The sequence below is a fragment of the Mya arenaria genome, chromosome 16 (genome assembly GCF_026914265.1).
Source record: "Mya arenaria isolate MELC-2E11 chromosome 16, ASM2691426v1".
NCBI lineage: Eukaryota > Metazoa > Mollusca > Bivalvia > Myida > Myidae > Mya > Mya arenaria.
The window spans coordinates 9637144-9654116 of NC_069137.1; the positions used below are offsets into that span (position 1 = coordinate 9637144).

Consider the following 16973-nt stretch of genomic DNA (forward strand, 5'->3'; position numbering starts at 1 on the left):
CCGTATTAAATGAAATGCGAACTGTTCTATCAAGCAACATTGAAGATAGAAATGTTCGTAGTCATTATAAATGCACAGGTTTTTACTTTGATTTGCGTCATTACAAAGTTGATTTTGTTTTATCTATACGTTAACACTTTTTATGAACTTGTGTTATTATAAAAGATCGTTTATCTTAATCTTATAAAAAACTTACTCTAATTAATTGAGAAGTCTTTTAAACTTATATGTCTCAACAACCTTATTAGCAAATGCATGTATATGCTTCGTCTTCAGAACTTTACGCATAAGAAGGAGATAAATTTCAAAATTAAAACAAATCGCAAGATAACGTCAATATAATTCACAAGGGAGCTACTTGTACCAACTTTTAATGACGCGGTCCGGGATCAAACACACGACCTCCCGCTCCGTATGGGACGCCTGAACCACTAGGCCACGGATCGAGACTGTTTCTCAGTGTAGATTGCTGGTAAAAACCCCGCCAAATGCCCCCGCGCCCCAGGGACCCTAGGTAAGGCCCATTCCCCGTTATATTTGGTGCGAATACAAGACCACCGCATACACCAGGCACTGCGGGGCTACCTGGAAGGTAAAACCACAGCCCATTTCCCCGGATATCCCCGGTATACCCCCGGACCGCGAGGGGCCGTGGTTACAATTGACTGGTGCATTACGGTCATTATAATATCATTTGAAGCATCCAGTTTAAAGATGAGAAAAATAATTCATTATTAAAACTCCACAACTGCGATTTTAAACCGTGTTTTTTACATGTCCTCTTTTCAGTATGACAAGTTTAAACCATTTTGATTAAAAAATCATTTTCCTTGAACCCCTATCAACGGTCCCCCTATCAATGATAGTGAATGCTGGAACCGGGTATCGGTAGCCAGGCTTTAGCACGACCCTAAAGAACGGTTTACGTTAATCTAAAAAAATCTAAAAAAAATCGGGTAGGCATTCGATGACACTTGACAACCGTTTTTTGCCAAGATTAAGGTAAATATACATCCAATCTACCTACTGAATATTTCCAGCACCATTCCATACAGGTTTGCTAACCAGAGAATACCGGATACGAGGAACTAAATGGTATATTTTAGGCATTTGTCCAACACGGAAGTCTTTCGATTTAACATCATCTACAATAATGAGCAATCAGGGATACTTTTTTTATTATTTTGACATTTCTTATGTATCCCTGTACAACTCTCTACCATTTAACACTGAGCGAAAGAATAAATAGTTATATTATGCATCGATGTTGAATAATAATGACAAAGTTGTTCAATACATACCCGACAGTGATCTAAACTGGATTTAATTTGTCATTAGTCGTTATTTTCACATAAATATATGTATAACGGTATTCATGACTAAGAATATATTTATGTGAAAATAACATGTACAGATTTACAGATATCGGGACACTTGATAAAAAAAATCGACACATGTATACCTGAACATGTTTTTTGGCATAGTGACATAAATAAATGTGTTTAAAAGTAGGCAATAATATATAAAATTTGAATTTATAACGGAGATAATTTCAAAATTGTGGCCGCGAAGATTCTCTGCGCAAGGACCGTTCGCTGCTTTATGTTGGGATGGTGGACGTCACGAGTCTGCCATAGTAAAACAAAATCGTCAAAAGACTCGTTGACGGCCATTTAGGTGGACTAGATTTAACATCAGTCATCGAAATTGGACTTCTAGATGAATAAGCCCGAATTCTTATTCTTATATTCTTTCCATCATTTTTTTAAAAAAGCCCTGCTATATAAAATTCAGAATTTTAACAAGCCCATACATTTTACCTGTTCAGGGTTTGCGGGCTTGTGTTTATTTTTATTTTGACCCACTGTGACATGTTGAAGAAATTCAACAGGTATCATGATGTCGATGGTGTCCAGAGATTGCCTTATGATAACTTTTTACTGAGATATGAAAAAAAATGAATTTTAATCAACCATGCACCCTGTTATTTAATTAAGGTGGGGGAAAAGTTAGTCCACCTAAATGGCCTCCAACTAGTCCACCTAAATGGCGGTACACGAGTCTTTTGACAATTTTGTTTTACTATGGCAGACTCGTGACATCCACCATTCCAGCAAAAAGTAGCGAACGGTCTTTGCGCAGAGAATCCTCACGGCCACAATTTTGAAATTGTTTGCGTTTTAAATTAAAATTTCTACGATGATATTATTGCCTACTATTAAACACATCTTTATTTATGTCATTATGCTAAAATACATGTTCAGATATCATAAAACACTAACATGTGTCGATTGTTTATGAAGTATCCCGATATCTGTAAATCTGGAACAAATCTGACTGGTTGTGTACATGTTTAACGGTATTCATGACCAAGAATATATTTATGTGAAAATAACAACTCTTATGACAAATTAAATCCAGTTTAGATTATTGTCAGGTATATATTGAACAACTTTGTTGTTATTATTCAACATTGATGCATAACATTACTATATATTCTTTCGCCCAGTGTTAAATGGCAGAGAGTTGTACTGGAGCGTTACAGGGATACATAAGTGACATAAGAAATGTCAAAATAATAAAAAAGTATCCCTGATCGCTCATTATTGCAGCTAGGGGAAAAGTGTGCTATGTATATAAGGCTCAATCCCATGAATGCCGTTATGCCGTTCCTAAACCATGGGGCTCTATCCAAATGAGCTACTGGCTAAGGTCACAAATCCGAACACTTTTTGAGGTTTTTCACAATTATTTTGAAGAGTGTTTGTTGTAATAAGTTAATATTGCTTATGAAACATCTTTGGTTAATGTGACAACATCTGTCAAAGATTCTACAGATTCATGATCTCATCAATTTTATGTCGAAAATCGTTCATTTTATAGACAGTAAATCACCCTTAAATTTATGCTTTGGAGGGCACAAAAACCGAACACTTGAAAAGCAAAAATACATGGTCAAACAATTATACTTAATAAGTATGCTATATTAAATAAACACTTAGCTGCAAAGTTATTTATTGTTTCCGATGTTTTTAAAACATGAAATTCACATGTAAAGCGTGATTTCTATTTATAAGTATCTTGAATGTAGGTCAACATAACTGCAAAACCTAAAGATGTGCGTGCGCCCTCTGACGTCATTCCCCCAAGTGCTACATTTTGATCTTTAAGCGTATTAACATTGAATGGCAATTTTTGGAAAAATACTCAACAAGACAAGATGAAACTTCGCAAGAGTGACCAAGGCAAGCCTTTGTATTGATATAGATCATCGATTAATCGATCACGATATACAAACGCATGTTTTAGCTGGTGTTCGGGATTTGTGCCCTGTTCGGAAATGTGACGTCAACCAGTACAGTACACTCTCCATGGAACTAGCACCTTATTCAGTAACTCCGAGGATTTTATAATTTTATCCTGAATTCTGCATAGTATGTTACCCGCTTTCCTTGCTTGAATCTGCAGAGAATCACCGACTTGCTTGTTTTCCGGGGATGGTTTTAATGTTGGTAGCACCGGTGATTGCTGGATCGTCTCAATTTATTGACCTCAAAGTAAAACTTTGGGTTGTATGCATTGCTACTGAAATTCAATGATAACATTTGAAGTTATTTTGTTTATAAAAATCAGTCAATCATTCTCACAATTGTTTGTTTTTCCTTGTAAAACTACAAAGAAAACATGTTCCATAAAAGTATATCTATATTTCGTTCGTCTATTAATTTACCTTTGGACCTTAGCTAAGCCAAGCAAATACATCACTAAGGCCTAAAAAAAATACATTTGGTTCGGGTTACCCGACCCTACCTACGGAATAGGCGCCGACCCTACCATTTTTATAGTCAGTTTTTTTAGGCCTTATTAAAAAAATGTTTATGATGAAATTTTCTTTGTGATACTTAAAATATTTAAATGCTTTAATGCTTTTAATGTTTTATCTGAGTGTAAAGGAAGAAGTACTGAAACTCGGATGCCAAATTTCTAAAATGGATCCTGCAATGTTCTTTTTGCATACAAATGGAAAGTTGAGCGGAATCATATGTTGCCACGTTGACGATTTTTTGCATGCTGGAGATGAATGTCTTGAAAGAATTATGACAAGTCTGCGAAAAAGATTTGCAGCGGGAAAAGTAGAGGAAGGAAGTTTTAATTATATTGGATTCAAAGTCATGCAACAGTTCTTAGAAATTTTTCTTGACCAATCAAGGTATGTAGGAAATATAAAGAGTCAAACTTTAGATACAAAGCGGGTGCAGCAGAAAGAAGATTTTCTTACAGCTGAAGAACAAACTAGTTACAGACAAATTATTGGTCAGATCAACTGGGCTGTACAGGGAACTAGACCGGACATGGCATTTGAACTCATAGATTTGAGTACCAAGTTGAAACAAGCAACTGTAGGTGATTTGTCAAGGGCTGTAAAAACAGTCAACAGATTGAAAGATGTAAGATCGATTATTTCATTCCCAACACTTAGCAGAAATGTCGGTGACTGGAGAATCGTGGTATTCACAGATGCTTCTCTGTGTAACATCAACAACGGGACTGGAAGTACTGCAGCCTTTGTTGTGTGGTTAGCTGACAACCAGGGAAAATGTTGCCCACATGATTGGCGTACAAACAAGATTAAAAGGGTTGTTCGGTCAACAATTGCTGCTGAGGCACAGTCAGTCTACAAGAAGGTCTTGAATGTGGCTATTACTATAGACAGATGCTAGAGGACATTATGAAGCTTCAAAGAAACACTATACCAATAATTGCTCATGTCGACAACAAGAGTGTCATTGATGCTGTGCATTCCACCAAGTTAGTTGATGACAAGCGCCTGCGTGTCGACATAGCAGCCATTGATGTTTACAGTGGTTTGTAATGTCATTTGGTTCTAAAATATCAGCATATTAAACATTATTTTTAAAACCTAACGCCAATTAAGTAAGAGCTACTAGGCTGAATGTAACTTTCCCACCCTCATTCTTAACAAACTGAGATTCGCCCCCTGCATATTTGTTTTGGTGCATTTATGCCATTATGACTGTTTCAAGTGATTAACTCATTGTTTTCTCTTCTTTAAAGATGCTTTTAAGGAAAAAAATGTGACATTGCACAAAAGGAGGCTCCAGACAAGTACACTTATGCTACCCAGTATAAACATTTTAATTTTGATATGAAGTCGTACTTAAAAAAAAAGTCTTAAAATAAATGTAAATGCATACGTTGGAATGAAAATCAAAAATGTTTAGGGGGAGGCCCCCATCCTCCCTTGTAGAAGCAGGGCTCATCCTACCAGGCGATTAAGTCGCCCTGCCCGCGGCAACTTCGCTATTTTCTAAGATCAAAGCGAAGTCAAATTCGCCGACTTTTTCAAAGATAAAAAAATCGATATCGCTCAGAACTAAAGCTTGTCAAAACAGAGCGACTCCGCCTCCCGCCTGTCAGCTCGATTGACAAACAGCCAATCGTGTTAAACCTAGTAAATATGCTCCATTGACTTCGGCCAATGAGAACGCTTGTTTTATTCAATCGAGGCACGTGTTTGCACCATTGACTTTGTGTACATGCGCTACGTCATCGATGTAATAAAATTGTAAGGGATTAATATTTACACTTGCCGATGTTTGTAAATGTCAATTAGTGCCAATTAGGATTTATACTTTGACAATAGCGGTTTAAATGAGGTGCACTGATGACAAATGAACTTAATTGGGTGTTATTACCGCGAAGTTAGCGAGAAGGGCAAGTGCAAATCCTGGCTGGAGAACTGATACCCACACTATTAAAATATAACACCATAGCATGTGATTGTTTGTTTATCATCGTAACGTCATACTCCAACTCTGTGGCCTAGTGGTTAAGGCGTCCAGTGTCCGCTTACAGAGTGGGAGGTCGTGGGGTTGATCCCTGGCCGCGGTATACCGAAAGACGTTAAAAGTTGGTAGTGCTTGGAAAAGTGGTGTACTCAGTACTGTTTTAACCAAGGAAAGTTGTACCTCGTGTATCTGTACTTTACAGTGAGCACGTAAAAGAACCAAGGGGTCTCTTCGAAAAAAAAGCTAGGGTATTATACCTGGACTTCCTTATATCCCACCACTGTCTCTTCCACGTGCTGTCTCTTCAGCAAAAGCAATTAAGTTCCCCGTTGGAAATAAGTGCTTGCACTTTCACGGGTTATCCTCAATATAACAAAGTTCAACAACATTAACTGTGTTAAATTGTTGAGAATTAATTGGATTTCAGTAATGCAAAGTACCAGATGCTTTACAGTTTTAAAATATTCTGGTGAATGCCGGGCTTGAACCAGGTCCACCTTCTCAGTACAATACTATTCGGCAGCAGTCAAGACCACACGGCCACGGTGGCTACTGATACTGTATAGTTATGAACAATATTTGACTTTAACATGCAAGGGGTTAGCTGAGGTTAATGCACCTTCGGGGGCTGCCATATAGCCCAAAGTGTTGTGTTACATTTCTATATTAAACCGTATACTTTAAATAACCATTCACTATTTTTAAAGCACTTTTGATGTACACGTTTTATTTAACACAGCTTATAACTTTTACTTAAAGATTTTTTTCGCCTTCCTGAAAATCACAAGCATCACTCACCTATGTTATGACGTCAGCTGTCCATAATATATTTTGGCGATGTCAGGACTAGCCAAACACGTAATATGGACCGCTGATGTCATTAAAACTGGATTTTCATGAAAATACAGTGATATACAGACCGATCAACTTTTTACCTAGCACTCAATTTAATGTTATAGTTTTATATTTTCAGAATCTGAAACATCAACTCCCTATTGTGTAGCTTGATAGTGAACAGGTCTGAGTTTGGATTGTTTCTAAGCAAAGTCTAGCAGAACGAGGACACAAGGGCGGCTTAGCGAGTGTTTCAGTGCTTTCAACTGCCTTCAAGGTAAATACCATTGTCATGAACCCTAGCTGCATTATTTGCAGTCTTGTTCAACCTCACATATTTTGAAGCCTTATTTTAACCTGTGTTTAAAACACACCTTATACACCTTATACAATTTTAAATACCAATTGTGTACAAATGCCTTTTGACATGGCATACATGTACATCTGGTATTTTGATGTTTATTTATTCGCAAGATTACTTAGATTAAAAAACAAAATGTAGTTATCAACCTGAATAGTAAGTTTATTGAGAAAGTAGGCGCTAGTTGACTGTTAAGATGGTGGTGGTAGTGCACAGACAGAATGTAACGATGGTTAGAAAGTCTTTCAAGTGCACCAGTGTGTATATCACTGTCACATTGGACCCCATTTGAAGGCCTTTCCAGAAGACGACTAGTAATTTTAGTTGTGCTACAGGAAATCAAACCTATGACCCTTTTTTGACAGTCAATCGTGTTACCACTTAACCACGGACTCACTTTCTAAGAGGCTTTACCATGATTTGTATACACACTTCAGGAGGGACAGTTGAAAGGCCTAGAGGATTGTGACCAACATTGAGCAGACAGCCCTGGAAAAGGATCAAATACCACAAAGCACAGAAAGTAAGAAAGTGCAATTAACACTTGAATGCCCTCAGTTTACCAACAATACACTGTCTTGCTATACATATGATCAAGCGTTTGTGACTGCGTATGGTGTAGATCTAAGGAGAACTTGCTAGAACACATATTTTAAGCCGGATTTTTTATGGAAAAATTAGGGGTTATAGAATGGCGAAAACCGGGCGTTTGGGCGGGCGGGCATTAACAATTCTGCATTAAAGTTTTCATTTTTAGCTCGACTATTCAAAGAATAGGTGGGCTATACTACTCGCCCCAGCTTCGGTGTCCGGTTAAAGTTTTAGGGCGAGTTGGGATTTTCACTTATAAGTCCAATACCCTACATTCAATTGACTTAATACTTCACACAGTTGTTCAGGGCCATCACATGATGAGGTTAGATAACTCCATATTATTCTTTACACAGATTATGGCACCTGATTGACTATGGAACTTAGGTTAAAGTTTTAGGGCAAGTTGGAATATTTATTAATAACTTCTATATCCTTTGTTCAATTGACTTAATACTTCACACAGTTGTTCAGGACCATCACACAATGAGGTTACATAACTCCATATTATCCTAAATACAAGTTATGGCCCCTGATTGACTTTAGTTTTAGGGCAGGTTAAAGTTTTAGGGCAAGTTGGGATTTTCACTTAAAACTCCAATAACATTCATTCAATTGACTTAATACTTCACTAAGATGTTCATAGCCATCACCTAATGAGGTTAGATAACTCCATATTATCTTTTATAAAAATTATGGCCCCTGATTGACTATGAAACTTAGGTTTAAGTTTTAGGGCAGGTTTGGATATTGTTTTATAACTTCTATACCCTTCATTCAATTGACTTAATACTTCACACAATTCTTCAGGAACATCACCCAATGAGGTTACATAACTCCATATCCTTAATACAAGTTATGGCCCCTGAATTACTTAGGTTGAAGTTATAGGCAAGTAAAAGTTAAGGGCAAGTTGGGATTTTAATAAAAAAATTCAAAATTATTTAAGACCATCTTACAACAAGAAATATAACTCTGTTTTAAGCCTAAATACATATTATGGCCCTTGATTTTTTTATATATTTTTTTTATTGATTTTTTTTTAATATCCTTTGAGAGGCATATTTGTATGTTCTCAACCACATTCTCTTAATGGAAAATCAAGTTATTTGAATGACTTGCGTCATTGTTTGGGCAGGCTGGTGGGAGGGCAGCATCAAATTAAGGCACCTTATGTATCAAATAATTTTAGTTAGGTTTGACATAAAGAGACCAAACTTGGTATTATTACATCGTTATTGTATGCTAAGTCAAAGCGGCGTAGTCCAGTAATAAAATCAATAGTATTTATCCAATGGTTATCAAACTTGGTCAGACTATTTTTCGGAATGTTATTATGTCTCCCCCATTCATAGGGAGACATATTGTTTTTGCCCTGTCAGTCAGTCAGTCAGTCAGTCAGTCTGTACGTCACACTTCGTTTCCGCTCAATAACTAAAGAACACTTGCACCCAGGAACTTTATACTTGGTATGCGAGGTGGTCATGACTCGTAAATGATCCCAATTGTTTTTGAGATCTCTAGGTCAAAAGTCAAGGTTACCTTCTGGTAAAAAAAGGTATGTTGGCAGTGACCTTAAGCTTAAAAATGGTTTCTGCTCAAAAACGAAAGAACGCTTGTACCCAGGAACAAAATACTTGGTATGCTAGTTGGTCATGACTAGTAGATGACTCCTATTGATTTTGAGATCATTAGGTCAAAGGCCAAGGTCACCGTGACCTTGAGGTGAAGAAACAGTTTCCACTCGATAACTAAAGAACGCTTGCACCCAGGAACTTCATACTCAGTATGCTAGTTGGTCATGTAGATGATCCCTAATGATTTTGTGATCAGTAGGTCAAAGGTCAAGGTCACAATGACCTTGAGCTGAAAAATGTTTTCTAATCAATACTTGAATAATGCTTGCGCCCACAAACTTTATACAATTCAAACTTCGTTTACATTTTCCAAGATTAATAAACCAAACTTCACTGTTGGTTCATCTCCAGTCCAAAATGACAAATTTCATGTCCATCATTTATTTTTTTCTCAGATACGACCACACAATAAGAAAAACAAGGGCTTTTTTTAAAAAAGCAATCTTTTGTCTTGAATATATATATATGAATATGGGTAATCTCGGGTCAAAAACTAGGTCACTAGTAACTTAATGAAACATGGTCAGAATGCTTGTCTGCATTCTATCATGAATAAAACTGATCATGCGTTTATCCAGGCATTAGCAAGTTATGAATTCATCAAGATTCATCACCGCCTTGTATAGTACATTAAGGCATCAAAAAAGTATCACGTGATAACATTGACTAGCCAATCAAGCATAAGAATGAAATCTACTAGGTATACATACCTAGAAATCTTTTTTTATTGAAAAATATGAAACAAACTGCGAAAAAATGGATTAATTGTAAGCTATGTGGTACTTCAGTTAGTTAGTTAGTTTCAATACATTGTTTACATTGATACCATGTTTATGTCAGTTTTCGACAACTTTCTATTTTTCGCTATTTCATCATACGATACATGTAAAGCTGCACTTTCACAGATTGAACGTTTTGACAATTTTTTGTCTTGGAATGAGCCAATTTTTGTGAAAATCAATGGAAACCTGTTATATAAGACTGCTGACAAAAGATGAGATCCCAGATTTTTATATTTAAAGTTCAAAACTTTGTTTTATGCATTTTTCTTAAACCGTTTGTAACGGTTTAAGCCACATAACATTAATTTTTGAACAGAAATATGAAAATCCATGATCTGATTTTTTTTTCAGCAATCATATATCATTGGTTTGCAGATATTCACGCAAAAATTGGCTCTAATTCCAAGACAAAAAATAAATAAATAGTAAAAATGGTAAATCTGTGAGAGAGCAGCTTAAAGGCCTTGGCAAAGCTGTAGCTCTTTTCCAGTGTTGGTCACAATCATAATGATCATTGAAAGCCATGTTGCAATATACCTGACTTGATGTAGCACCATTTCCAAAATTGACCACCAAGTTTGACAAGTTTGGTATTATGTGTACTCATCAAAAGCAGTGATACACTGAATATCGGTAAATGGCAGATACATTTTGCTAACTAGTGTCACATGTAGAGAAAATTCAATTTCATGTCCGGTGAAGTGTTTTTAAAAAAATATTCACTTGTTTTTCCTTCAGTATATAGATGACTAAAACATTCACTGGTATGAAAAAAATTGTTTTGGATTAATTTCTTTGTTTGTCAAGTAAATTTGTTTTGATATAAACCCCCATGTGAAAATCCCAAGTCGTCTTCATAAAATATATTTTCAATATTATATTTGAAGTGAAAATAGCCAAATATGTCATCATACAATTAAGAAATAAGAAATTTTAAAAATAAATAAATAATATTGAGACATAAATTTTTTTGCCCAGTTTGCGACTTAAGGTAAGTTGAAATAGCATAATAGCATAATAGCTTACCTTTTTGCACTTCTTCCAGAATGTCTGTCCAACCCATATGCTGTGACGAGGAACCTGGGATGGAACCTTTAGTACATGAAGACAAGACCGTGGAGAATTGCGTGTCTTTGAATGATAAAAAACGGGGTATAAAGGCTGATTTACCAGTGGATAGTGGCCATATAACAGAACAGGTTTGTCTGCAGAGCTCTGCTAAACTCTGAGACTTTTCCTAATGGACTAAGTACTTCTCTTGATTATGAATTATGAGATTATGGGTTTCATAAAATTGTAGAAATCTGCACAAAATAACATTATGGACACTGAAATCATGTGCACTATTTGCTCATGGTTTTCAACGAAAAACAGATTATTATGCCCCCCTTCGAAGAAGAGGGGTATATTGCTTTGCGCATGTCGGTCGGTCGGTCAGTAGGTCGGTCCGTCCGTCTGTAGACCAAAGCTTGTCCGAGCGATAACTGAACAATTTCTGGACGTATGGTCATCAAGCTTGACATGAAGGTTGGGCCTGACCAGTAGATGACCCCTATTGATTTTAGGGCTGATCGGGTCAAAGGTCAAGGTCACAGTGACCTTTAATGGTAAAATAATTTTAAAGCTTGTCCGGGTGATAACTCAACAATGCCTAGACCTATGGTCATCAAACTTGATACAGAATTTGGGCCTGACAAGTAGATGACCCCTTAAGTTTTTGGGGGTCATCGGGCCAAAGGTCAAGGTCACAGTGACCTTGAATGGTAAAAGGTTGTCCGTGTGAGAACTCAACAATGCCTGCACCCATGGTCCTCAAACATGACATGGAGGTTTGGCCTGACCAGTAGATGGCCCCTATTAATTTAAGGGGTCATTGGGCCAAAGGTCAAGGTCACAGTGACCTTGAATGATAAAAGGTTGTTCGAGTGATAACACAACAATGCCTGCACCCATGGCCCTCAAACTTGACTTGGAAGTTGAGCCTGACCAGTAGATGACCCCTATTGATTTTAGGGGTCAAAAGTCAAGGTCACAGTGAACTTGAAAGCAAACTTGACAATTCCTGGACCTATGGTCATCAAACTTGACATGAAGGTTGGTCCTGACCAGTAGATGACCCCTCTTGACTTTGGGGGTTATCGGGCCAAGGTCAAGGTCACAGTAACATACGCAAAAAAGTTAACAAATCTTTTCCCAGTGATATCTCAACAATGCCTGAACCTTTGATCATCAAACTATGACATCGAAGTTGGGCCTGACCAGAAGATGACCCTTATTGATTTTAGGAGTCATCAAGTCAAAGGTCAAGTTTACAGTGACCTTGGATGCGAAAATGTTTCGAGTGATAACTCGACAATGCCTGCACCCATGGCTCTCAAACTTGACATGATGTTGTGTCTGATCTGTAGATGACCCCTTATTATTTTAGGGCTCAAAGGTCAAGGTCACAGTGACCTTGAATGAAAAAAGCTTGTCAGTGTGATAACTTGTCAATGCCTGCATCCATGGCCCTCAATCTTGACATTTAGATTTTTTCTGACCAGCTGATGACTCCTATGGATTTTGAGGTCATAGAGTCAAAGGTCATGGTCATAACGCACTCTATATCCTCACACTTTGAATGGTCATAATCTTAAAACTGCCTCAACGGCATCCAATGTCAGTGACAAATCAGCTGTCACTTCGGTCCATGCATATTTCATTCAATTGTCCATACAATCCTGACAACATGGCTCTCAGGGGGGCATAATGTTTGACAAACATCTCTTGTTACAATTGGGATATTGTTGGGTGGGCGGGCTTCAAACAATGGTTTAAATAACTTAAATTATCATTGATAGAGAGTAATGGAACTTGTTGTGTAGGTAGCCTATTTTAAGAGCTAGCTTGGGATTGCTTTTGAGGATGCTGGGGTCAAGGTCACTGCTACTAAAAATAGAAAAATGGTTTCAGCCCAATAACTGATGGACAGTGGCATAAGTTTGGTGTGTAGGTAGCTTATGTGTAGAGCTAGCTTGGGATTGCTTTTGTGAGGGATCTAGTTGAAAGTTCACTGTGACTAAAATAAGGAGAATGGTTTCTGTCCAATAACTTAAGTTAGGAAAATGGTTTCTGTCCAATAACTTAAGTTAGAATTGATGGATGTTAGTGAAAGTTGGGTGTTTATGTAGCTTCTGTGAAGAGCTAGCTTAGGGCTGCTTTTGAAGTGGTGGGGTGAAGGTCGGTATTACTGAGAATAGAACAATGATTTTCTTATGATTACTTTAGGCTGCTACATTTTCAATAATATTGAACTTCGAAACTTTCAAACGCTGTCAATTAAGTTCCAGTCAATCTGTACTCAATAAATGTCAATGAGCCTTCAAACAATCACAATATATGCATAGCTTATTTTCACATCACACAAAGTGTACATAGGCAAAGTATTTAGTTTCAATAAAATGGCTTTAAATGTCCATTAAATTCATGAGTGTTAAAGACACTCATGCAAAAAAATTGGCCGGGTATAATTACTGATTGCTCATATAGTTAAAACCTGTTATAGTTAAAAATTGGCTCGTTCCAAGACAAAAAAAATAAAAATTGTCAAAACAGTAAATCTGTGCAGCCTTAGACCATTTCCGAAAGGACATGTCTAGACATAATGTTTTGAAATATACTGAAGGAAAAAAGTTAAACAAGTTTGTATAAACCACCCTGTCATTAATATTTAAGTAAAATATAAATAAACTCTGGTCCCATCCACTGATTCCATTTATTATCACTTATCACAATTTAAGCAATCTAAAACAAAAACAGCAGTTAAGGGACGTAACATATGCTTTCATATCCAATAAGGGGTCCTGATAAACAATCACAGTGTCGTATTGAATATCAGGTACGACCATCATTAACAGTACATACAGGCATGCACCTTCTTCACTTGCTTGCAATCAGTTTTCTTACTGTTTATAGTGGAATTGTATACAATTTTTAGAGAAACACATTGTTTGAGTCAAGTTGTTGACGTAATAATGTTTTCTGACCTTCAACCTGACATCATCATACATGTATCCATTGGGCTTAAGCTCTGGAGATCTGGCAGGCCATTTGAGAATGGCAACCTTCCTTTGAAGGACATCCTGTATGTATCTAGCAGTATGTGGCCCAGCATTATCTTGCTGTACCAGAATTAGGTGACCTTTACACAGTAAATGGTATCTCCCAGGGCTCGACAATTTCATTACAATACACGCACTGTATTGAGATTCACAGCAATGATACAGAGTTCAGTCATTTTATGATGACAAATAACTGCCCAGACCATAACATTACTGCCTCCATAACAATCATGATGAATGATGTTTATAGGGGAGAGTCTTTCACCAGTTCTTCCATACACCTACCCGTCCATCGGCAATCGAAAGGTGGAATCAATATTTATCTTTAAAGAGAATGTTATTCCACTTACGCCAGACCATGCTGATACACAAAGTGTCTGTCAACATCTCTAGCACTCATACTGGCAGTAATCAGAAGGCTATGTGACAGTGTTCTAACGTCATTCCTGGTCAACGTTCCATTGCATTATATTAATGTTTTACTTTGGTTTATGTGGTTTTTGTATAAATGATACTGGAAAAGTTTGGTTTTGACCATTTATACAGTACCGGATACCTGTTTTGTGCTGCATGTGCTACCCATTGTTTGAAAATAAGTAGACGTTTCATCCTAACAAATTGACCGAAGCGTACACATTTAACTCAATACCTACTCTTTGGGTGGTGCTGACTATTATAAATACATTGTATGCAGGTGTATTGTTATATTAATAACCATAACAGTACTGATAAAAACTTCCTAAACTTAGTTCCTTCAGTATATTTGAAAAGCTCTCTCTTTATTTCATGTTTTGTTGAAATGCATTCTGTGACTTACATAAACAGTATTTGTTGCTTTTTTCAGAGCAAAGCATGTTTATTTTCTGAAGAGAAGAGAGAACAAAAAGGTCCAGAAAAAGGTATTAGGCCTAGGTCTTCTCATATCGAAAAGGTGTTTTTTCCACTGCATGAAGATGAAAAACAATTGGAGGAAGATATATGTATAGATTTAAAAAAGAACCAACCAAATATCATTGAACCAAACTCAAAAGAATTGCCTCTTGATGAAACAACATCATCACCTATAATTAATGGCCAAACAGATATAAAGTGCATGCAGGATGTACAGGGACAAAAACTTATGAAAAATGAGAGCAAGGACAATGCTGATAGAAAACTTGTGGCCAATCAGAAGGAAATTCCTTATGAAGGCAGTGAAGGCGATGAGATGGAAAAGCAGAATGAAATGAAAGAAAAAGCGGACGACACAAATGTACGCAACGAGAAGGAAAAGGCTGGCAACTCAAATGTACGAAAAGTGGAAGGAAAGGCAGCCGACACAAATGTATGCAAGGAGAAAAAAAAGGTAGCCGACTCAAATGTACGCAAGGAGGAAGGAAAGGCAGCTGACACAAATGTACGCAAGGAGGAAGGAAAGGCAGCCGACTCAAACGTACGCAACGAGGAAGGAAAGGCAGCCGACACAAATGAACATGTACCCAACGAGAAAGGAAAGGCAGCTGACACAAATGTATGCAACGAGGAAGGAAAGGCAGCCGACACAAATGAACATGTACCCAACGAGAAAGGAAAGGCAGTCGACACAAATGTATGCAACGAGGAAGGAAAGGCAGCAGACACAAATGAACATGTACCCAACGAGAAAGGAAAGGCAGCTGACACAAATGTTTGCAATGAGAAAGGAAAGACAGCCGACACAAATGTACATGTTAGCAACGAGAAAGGAAAGGCAGCCGACACAAATGTATGCAATGAGAAAGGAAAGACAGCCGACACAATTGTACCCAACGAGACAGGAAAGGCAGCCGACACAAATGTACATGTTAGCAACGAGAAAGGAAAGGCAGCCGACACAAATGTATGCACCGAGAAAGATAAGGCAGCCACCACAAATAAATTCACCGAGAAAGGAAAGGCAGCCGACACAAATGTACGCAAGGGGAAAGAAATGGCAGCCGACTCAAATGTACGCAACGTGAAAGAAAAGGCAGCCGACTCAAATGTATGCAATAAGAAAAAAAAGGCAGCCGACACAAATGTACACAAGGAGAAAGAAAAGGCAGCCAACACAAATGTGCGCAACGAGAAAAAAAAGGCAGGCGACTCAAATGTATGCAATGATAAAGGAAAGGCACCTGACACAAATATACGCAAGGAGAAAGGAAAGGCAGCCACCACAAATGTATGCACCAAGAAAGGAAAGGCAGCCGACACAAATGTACGCACCAAGAAAGGAAAGGCAGCCGACACAAACGTATGCAACAAGAAAGAAAAGGCAACCAACACAAACATACGCAAAGAGAAAGTAAAGGCAGCTGACACAAACGTATGCAACAAGATAGAAAAGGACACCGACACAAATGTACACAACGAGAATGGAAATTATGGAAAAGAAAAAGTGGAACATCAAAATGCTGGCCTGTTCATGAAATCTTTTGTGAGTTTTTTTGATTATCGTTTGATTTGTTATGATTTGTTGAGTTTTTTTGCCTTTTTTTATATAGAAGATTATTTTTGAATTAAAATAGATCTTTAAATTCATGTATTTATGTATAAATTTAAACTTCACATTCCTGTTAAAATACAAAATTTTAATCCATGTTTATCATACAGTTTTAGTGAAATTCACAAATCTTGCAAAAAAGAGTACTGTTTTGTTGACCGACTCCATGGTTTCATTATTTGGCCAACTATCAAAATCAAACCATCCAATTATCTTGCATGCAACATCAAATATGGCTCTTTATTTGTCTTAGAACTTCTGGTTAACGTTAAAAAAGTAGTGAAATAGTTGAGTACGCTGTCTCTGTGACAGCTCTTGTTTAATGAACATAGAAATCAAACTTGCCGAAGAAATA

At 37.2% G+C, this 16973-nt stretch overlaps 1 protein-coding gene across 1 annotated transcript in view; it reads left to right on the forward strand.

The window, feature by feature from the left end:
* The first annotated feature begins 905 nt into the window (after positions 1–905).
* The window catches only part of LOC128222599 (uncharacterized protein MAL8P1.12-like), a 30312-nt gene continuing 14244 nt past the window's right edge, over positions 906–16973 (forward strand). Inside the window, exons 1-5 of the mRNA XM_052931695.1 lie at positions 906–1002; positions 6784–6921; positions 7443–7528; positions 11061–11214; positions 14960–16552. Of these exons, the coding sequence (XP_052787655.1) occupies positions 11062–11214; positions 14960–16552 (1746 nt within the window). The 5' untranslated portion in view covers positions 906–1002; positions 6784–6921; positions 7443–7528; position 11061. The remainder of the gene's footprint in view (positions 1003–6783; positions 6922–7442; positions 7529–11060; positions 11215–14959; positions 16553–16973) is intronic.